Source organism: Symphodus melops (genome assembly GCF_947650265.1).
Source record: "Symphodus melops genome assembly, chromosome: 10".
NCBI lineage: Eukaryota > Metazoa > Chordata > Actinopteri > Labriformes > Labridae > Symphodus > Symphodus melops.
The window spans coordinates 19,216,988-19,224,869 of NC_136700.1; the positions used below are offsets into that span (position 1 = coordinate 19,216,988).

Below are 7,882 nucleotides of genomic sequence, written 5' to 3' on the forward strand. Positions count from 1 at the left end.
TTTTTAAATATTGTTCATAGCTGCGATGGCACAATTTAATGACGGTTTGTCATCAAACTAAAGCTGCATCATTTATCTGTTTTTACCCTTAACCCATTAGTTTAACTTTGAAAAAATTGGCTTTGAATGAAAAACACCCTCTTTAATCAGTAGTACATTTGCCTTTAATTAGTGCAAAACAAAGTCATGAAGACTGACTCATGGTGTAAGCAATACATTTTTTTTATTAATCTCATTCATATAGCTTAGCAAACATTGGCAGTGATTGTAACAGCATAGATTCGTACAACATTAGATAGACATTATTGATCCTGAGGGAAATTCAAGTTATAAGATAAATGGTGCAACCAAACTTAAACAGTATGTGTGTATGCAACCAGTGTTTGACAGCTTCAACTTTTCAGTGCGGCCTTTTTTAAATCTATGGGGACCAACTGATTCTTCTACAGCTGATAGAACTGTCAGACTTCCCAACCTCAGACAACACAAAGTAAAAGCAATGGTCCCATATTACAGTATTTTCCCTTCACATGCAATGACAGTAAAGTGCACAGAAAGATGCTGCAGGAATGTCTCATTCTATTAAAAAAATAAAAAAAATAAAAAAAATAAACCCATCCTAGAAATGCAAGGAGAAGAAAAAAAAAATCAAAAGGAAAATGAACATCCTTCCTGCTGGATGCTTGATTGGAGCCTTCACATGCAGCCATTCAGAGCATCAAAACATTCATATATTTTAATGTGTGCAATTTGTTGTCACTCCGTCATAACTTCCAGCATCATCCATGCGGCACTGGCCAGTGTATCAACTGAAACAATTTCACAAAAGGCATATTACGGTGTTCTTTGCAGTGTCTAAGTTAGTCGCTTATCCAGATTGTTTCTTTTCCTGGATGAAGATTGATAAGAAAAGGAGGCGCAGGTAAAACCCCACTGGCACTGTAGATCGGACAAGCTTTAAAGTCACAAGGCCAGTCGCTCCATGCGTACCGGATGGCAGCAACCACATCAGTAACTGGACAGAGTTTGGGAGATAACTGGACAGTGGTTGGACTCCAAAGCATGATGGGAGCTTGAACCCATTTTGACTTAGGCCCACAAGGATCCTGAGTCTCAGAGCAACAGATCTTAAAAAAAAAAAAGAAGATAATAGACAAAAAGGTTAGGAGAATAAATTCACTCGCTTATTTAAGATATTATCAAAAGCAAATCAAATACATCTAAGGCATTTAGTAACTGATTTGTGAAGACAGATTTACCTCAAAGATGTATTTAGATGGTGTGACAGACACTGCCTGGTCATATGTAATGTTGATATAAGTTTCCCGTGGCAATATTTGTTGTGGAAAAGGTCCAAGGAAGGGTACATTCTGCTCATCATAAGCCACAGCCCTTGCTCCTAATGTCAGTCTGTAGGCTACATCCTGCTTGTCTCTGGGGTGGATCCTGAATCAAGGAAACAATCACAAACATCTTTGATAAGCCAGTTTGACGAGTCTGTTGAAGGGAAAGTCCTGGCAGCTTATCAACAGCAAGTCTGTAAACATTTGTATAGAACCAGCTGGCAGATTAAGAATTACATTGTGAACTGAGAAAACTTTCTCAGCAGCTGATCAAGCCTGTGTGTCTCGTTCAAAAATAGTTGAGATGAATGTGTGTGATCAAAGATCACAGGCGTAACAGTGGTAAAGTTAGTGACAAGACATACACTGAAACAATGAATAGAAGCTGGCGTGGCTCACCCTCTGTGTCAGGTGATATTTAGTAATACAAGGTGCGCTGCACTGAGGACGAAAAAAAGCAACCACACACCAGCTTACCTCCATGTAGTAGTAGAGTGGTCCCTGAAGCCTTACAGGCACTCTTGTGTGGGAGAGGTTTAAAGCAGAAAGGAAAGAGAAGAGTAGAGAAAGTCGCCACATTTCAGCCTAATGGCCTTCATCATCACGTTCAATTTCTACCCTGGTGTGAAGATGTTTTTCAATGCACACATAGTTTAAGTCACATTTAAACACAGAACGTACGTGCTGTAGGGAGAGGTTTCATCTGGTAAATCCAAAGCCACTGCCATGAAGATTCTCTTCATCCTGGCATTGGGGACAAAACCGATGTCTGCTGTCTGATGCCAGCGGACCTCCGGGAAGCCATCATCAGTTGATCCTTTTTTGTCTGTGGACAGCTGCAACACAAACAAATCATGCATTAGATCCTCAGTGCAGCAAAGTTATAGTAAATATTCCTATTTTTCATTGATGTTGTGATGATTACGATGCACAACACTGTCTGTCAAAGACTACCAAAGAGGGCCAACTATGACAGAAATTCCTTTAAAGGGATACTTCACTCATTTGTATCATTAGAAACCTGGTAGTATTTTTGAATGGTCATGCATCCCGAGCTCAAAGCTCTTAATTTGTTTTCTGAAAAAGAGCATCCGATGATGCAAAAATCATCATTTGCATCATCGGAGGCTGTCTTGGTTAGCAGGAATCAAACTACATTTCTAGTTCTTAAATTTTGGACCACTGAAGCTACAGACCAATCAGTGAGCGGGACCTCACTGCCAGAATCTAAACTTAACGTCCCCTATGCTGACAGACACTATGGAGAAAGCTGATAAGAACCAAGTATGGTAGAAAAAGTATGTTCCGTCTTCAAACTAAGATGGCTGAATGGCAATACAGCAGCAAGCTGGTTGCTGTCGACAGACAGGTCTGTGGATGTGATAACAAGGAGCCCGGACTGACTTGACCAGGGGACAGACTGCTGGTGTCGATGCTCATACTGTTTTCCTATGGACGTGGACATAGATCCATATTCTGCCAGAAATTTCCAAGAGGCCAATTCCTTCTGGAAGAAATATCTGAATCAGTTGAGGAAATGTGTTGTAGTAAATATCTGTACATAATGCTGCATTTAGGTGCTGATCGGGTGGTCCAAGTTTCTTTGAGTTGGGAAGTTGTTCTTCCGACTTCAGTGTTGTTACGACAGCACAAAAAAGTGGATGCTATGACAAAGATCAGTGAAACCTTACACGTTCTACCTTTTCTCTGTCAAGAAGGCTCCAACTTTAACAATTATTTCACCTTTCTACTACACACATGACCCAAACTCAATACAGATCCATGTTTGAACAGATGAAGTATTCCTTTAAATGTGCACTTAAGTTTATTGTCTTTTATTAGTTTTGTTACGTTACTTGGTTTACCTTTCTTGATAGAAACAAAAGTGTCAACTCTAACATACCTGGACAAATCCAAAGGGGAAGTCTGGAGCTGTCTGCCCCCCTGAGCCCTGGTGAAACGAGATCCTCCAGTCATCGATCATAGCAGGGAAGGAACAATTGTACGTGTCTTGGTGATAGTATGTATTTGCCTCACCTTAAGGTAAGAAAAGGCCTTGAAGATCAATCGTACATGTGTCTCTGCTGATCATATACTGCCTGAGCAGGTAGTCTTACCTTGGTACCAGATGGCTCCTTTAATGGTCATGTTAAGCAGTGGATGAATCATAGCATTCCACAACACAGAATTTCCTTTAGGACTGATTAAAAAAAAGTGTATGTGTAACAAGCAGCAACAGAGCAGTTAGTTCAAGTTACCATTTGACAGAAGTGTGTAACATGGTGGGTTATACATCCCAAATGAAAAAAATAAAATAAAAATAATAATCAGGCAGCAGGTAAGTGCCTTTTTTGATATCCTACCTACCCATCTACAGATTTATCCAGTCCACAGTGCTTCAGTGCTCTTAAAGATGACCAGACCTCAACAGGTGTGCCTCCCCAACAAGACTCAACCAGTCCTATTGGGTGATTCAGGTACTTGTACATGTAACGTCCAAAGAGCCAGCACACGGCAGAGAATGGTGCCACAGACTCTGAAAAGGCAAGTAGGCAGAAGGACATGAACAAAAAGTATCATAATTTACAAAAGTTTTAAAACTAAATATACAATGTTTTACAGCACTATCAGTCAGAAGATTAGAAAACTAGTGCTATGCAAGCTCAAGTCTGTTTACCTTGTATCACATCACTTTTTTTAAGCGTCTTAGTTGTAATCTGATTATCCAAATCATAACCTTTAGCTGAGAACGAGTCTGAAGCCAATACTATGAAGATTAAACCCTCCCTGACAGACCTTTTGTTGGCACGGCCCAGGGAAGTTCCACTTTAAGCAAATCAGTGAGCTCCGTTGTACTCGTCCTCAAGGATGCCATGAAAGTTCTTACATGGGGGTACTTCGCTGCAATGGCCAGCTCCTCGGATGCATTGAATATCTGTTAGATAAATCAATAAAAGTAACTTCATTGGACTGAGAACATGAGGCTCTATAAGGTGATATACTGAAATACCTAGCAGTTATCGTTCTGACATCTTGCAAGCTGTTGCACCAAACTATTTTTGAAGTCAACTTAACTCATTTGAACGTCACAGTGTGTTGTACAAATATAAGAATAAGTTGAGAGGAGCAGAAGTCTGTAGGGACTTGGGTTGGAAACCAGAGAGTTGCCGGTTCAAATCCTGGTGCAAACCAAATCTGGAAATTGCTCTGGTCAGCTGGCAAGATGCCACTTCGCTTTCTGAGCACTGAAGAGATGGCCTTGAGCAAGGCACCAAATCCCATCACGAGATCAGGAGCGCTCGCTGTGGGCAGCCCCCTCACTCTGACATCTCTCCATTAGTGCATGTCCAAAGGATCCTATTTGTGCATGTGTGTGAATTTCAGCCAATGTGTGTGTAGCATGCGCAATAACAGAGTTTAAAATAGAATTTACCCTCTCTGGATTAAAAAAGTACATCTTAAAAGTGTATAGACAGCCCACCTGTGACACATTAAAGTACATGTTGCTCTGCCCTCCACACAGCCAAACGTCTCCAAACAGCACATCTGTCAGAGTAGCTGTGTTATTCTCAATGGCTGCTGTCACATTGTAGGGACCACCAGCTTCAACAGGGTCAAGGGTGACCCTCCAGATACCTGTAAAGTCAAACCATTTTTTGGAGAGGGTCTAAGGGTAGTTCTGACAAAGACAGTAAAGCTCTTTAACGCAAACTTGGGATATTTGGCTACAAATACAATGCTATTTATGCAGATTGAGAAGATAAAAATAAACAGGTTATACTGGCCTTTTGTCACATTGACAGGTGAAGCTTTCTGATTTGTTGGTCCGATCATGAAGAGGATGACTTGGGCACCTTCAGGGCCATAGCCCCATATCACTGCTCTCTCTGGAGACTTTTGCAGCACCATGTGGTCTCCATAGTAGGAGGCAAAGCGCAGAGTCCCATCTAGGTGCACAAATACTTTTACCTGTTACTTTGCAGCTTTAATTTGCTTAACTATGGTTATAATGATAGCCTATTACTAACTAGACAATTCCTGCAGAAATTGTGAGGGTGGTTGCCGTGTGTGCGTGCATGTGTGGGACAGCAGTAAGAATGTAGCCTAACAGCTAAGACAGAACTCTGTCCCACTCTAAACACTAACTCTGATAACCTGCTCACTGATTGGTTGACATTCAGCTTTGATCTGCCAGAACATTCCATCAATGTATTTGAATGGGCTTACCACTGCTTGCAAAACCTCAAATATCTTGAAAACTAAACATGATATCACCGATCCCTTTGGACTGTGCGCGACAGCACAAATAGGCACACGTTTTGATATATTTTATTTTTATCTAACATTCAGACTGGGACCACAGTGGCAATTTTAAAACATGAGTGAAAACTGTGAAATTCTGGACATCAGTTAGAGTGAGAGCCCAATGTGCGTGTATGTGGTGCGTGACTGTCAAACAAATACCTCCCCTGGGAGACTGAAACATTTTACTTATTTTTTGCTTTATGAGTGAGAGGAGAGTCAGAGCTTTATTTTGATGCATTTTGTTTATATATGCGAGCAACAATGACTTCAGGATGGCGATTTACAAATATGCTAAAATAGCGTGACAAAATTTGAGGATATAATAATAATAAGAAGAATATTTACAATAGTAGTAGTGTGGTTTGCCTTTCAGGCAACCACCCCAGAGCATATAGAGCATATATGGCTCTGAACCACCTTAATAATCACGCACACACAGTCAAACACTTTACTCACCAGCCTCGTGGTTGGTAAAAAGTAGAAGGATTAAAAGAACAAACAGAGTTACAGCCATTACGAGAAGAGAAACAATGTCAGTGAGTCGTTGCAATGGTTGCAACGCTTTGTCTATCATTTCTGAGCAAATCGCGCAACAGGTTTATTTTTTTGGCGTGGCTTCACTGGGTTCCTGTTTTTATATATCTATAGTTCCTGGTACGTCACCTGCAGAGCCATAAACCGGAGTAGCAGGGGGAACTTCAAAATAAAAGCAAGAAATATGTCGGGTTCATATTAAATGTCAAACTATGAGTAAGATAAAAATGTGTGTAAGTGTTCCCTTTATAGTTATAACCATCTCCATATTGTATTGAATGAAATAGGCCTACACTTACATGTATGTTTAAAGGGTCAATTAGTTGAAATAATTTAGACTGTACCTGCCCTGCACTACCAATGAAACAGTTTGGAGGGGAAATCAAAGTCGAAATAAGGAGCGGATAATCAGCAGGCATATATATATATATATATATATATATATATGCATCATTCCAGCTTGATTTTATTTAAGACAGGTGTATGACACTTTACTTTGTTGGTTGTCTTAATTTACATAATGATTCTTATAATAGCAATATCACAGTAACTGTAATAACTGCATGTTGCAAATACTGTAGGTCTTTTTACATTATTTGTTCAGTGATTACAACTTGTGAGACTCGAAGACAGCATATTTGATTTCTGTTTGATGAGAGCCTGAAGAGAAAATTGCTACAGGGTTTGGCAAAGCAAACATTACTTTTAATGAAGTTGTTTGATGTATAATTACACACAAGAATTAATGATGTAGGTGTATTTATTCCTACTAAAAACATAACAACATACAACATAATTAACAAATCAAATAGAACAAATCAAAACTCTTTTATAATAGACCTCTTTAATATGCATTCCTATCATGGAAATCTGCAATACCAAAGAACCTAAAGTTTGTGTTCCTGCATCTAAGCATGTTTTTTCTTGAATTTTTAGAGTGAGCCATCATCGCAAATAAAGACAGCTTTAGATGTTTACAAATTTTCTGAACTGCTTTGAATGAAAAAAAAAAACCATATTTGGCAAACTTCATACATAAAACCCTTGTGAGCTTTGAGTATGGTGCATTATGGATACACACTAATGTATCAAACCTGGATGGAAAAGACAATAACATAAATCAAACAATGGCCTACTTTCTTTAAAAAGAAAACCACACTTTATCTTGAAAGGGCTATACAATTCGCACAGCACAAGAAAACCATCTTTGCATTCTTAACTGCTACAAGGGCTGTTTGTGAAACTTTGAAACTAATTGCATAGTTTCTCAAATCTTGCTCTCAGACGCCTAAAGCAGCATGAGCTGAATCCTTACAGAGGCCAAAGTAATTAACATCTTTACACTAAAACAACAGCATGAAAAATGGAATTTGGTGCAACATTAATTATCCAATGGTTTGCCAGCCAGGTGTTTATTTACCGAAGCATTTTAAGCATTTGCCTGTAAGACAAATGAACATGCCATTTCTGTTGGCAAGCTATTAACACAAACTTCAACACTTATGCAAAGATGAGGAATGATTATATAGATAGGAGAAGGGGAAACCTGTGAGGAATCAGAAAACGTAAGGCGAGGGGAACAACTGTATTCATTGAAGGTCTTTCTATGAATTCAGAGGGACAGATATGTGCACATTTAATGTGCTCTGAAATAATCCACAGTTAGCGTTAATGAAAATGAAATGTATCATTTGACCCTA

General features: G+C 39.3%; 1 protein-coding gene across 1 annotated transcript; it reads right to left on the reverse strand.

The window, feature by feature from the left end:
• Window positions 1-595: 595 nt before the first annotated feature.
• Window positions 596-6,255, reverse strand: siae (sialic acid acetylesterase). The gene is made up of 10 exons (XM_079353787.1): window positions 6,105-6,255; window positions 5,129-5,290; window positions 4,825-4,979; window positions 4,140-4,278; window positions 3,711-3,879; window positions 3,461-3,543; window positions 3,247-3,380; window positions 2,025-2,179; window positions 1,260-1,446; window positions 596-1,127 (listed from the first exon to the last, which is right to left on the reverse strand). Exons 1-10 carry the CDS (start codon window positions 6,220-6,222, stop codon window positions 861-863), a joined length of 1,569 nt encoding a protein of 522 aa, XP_079209913.1. The 5' UTR covers window positions 6,223-6,255; the 3' UTR covers window positions 596-860.
• Between the last annotated feature and the right edge of the window lie 1,627 nt (window positions 6,256-7,882).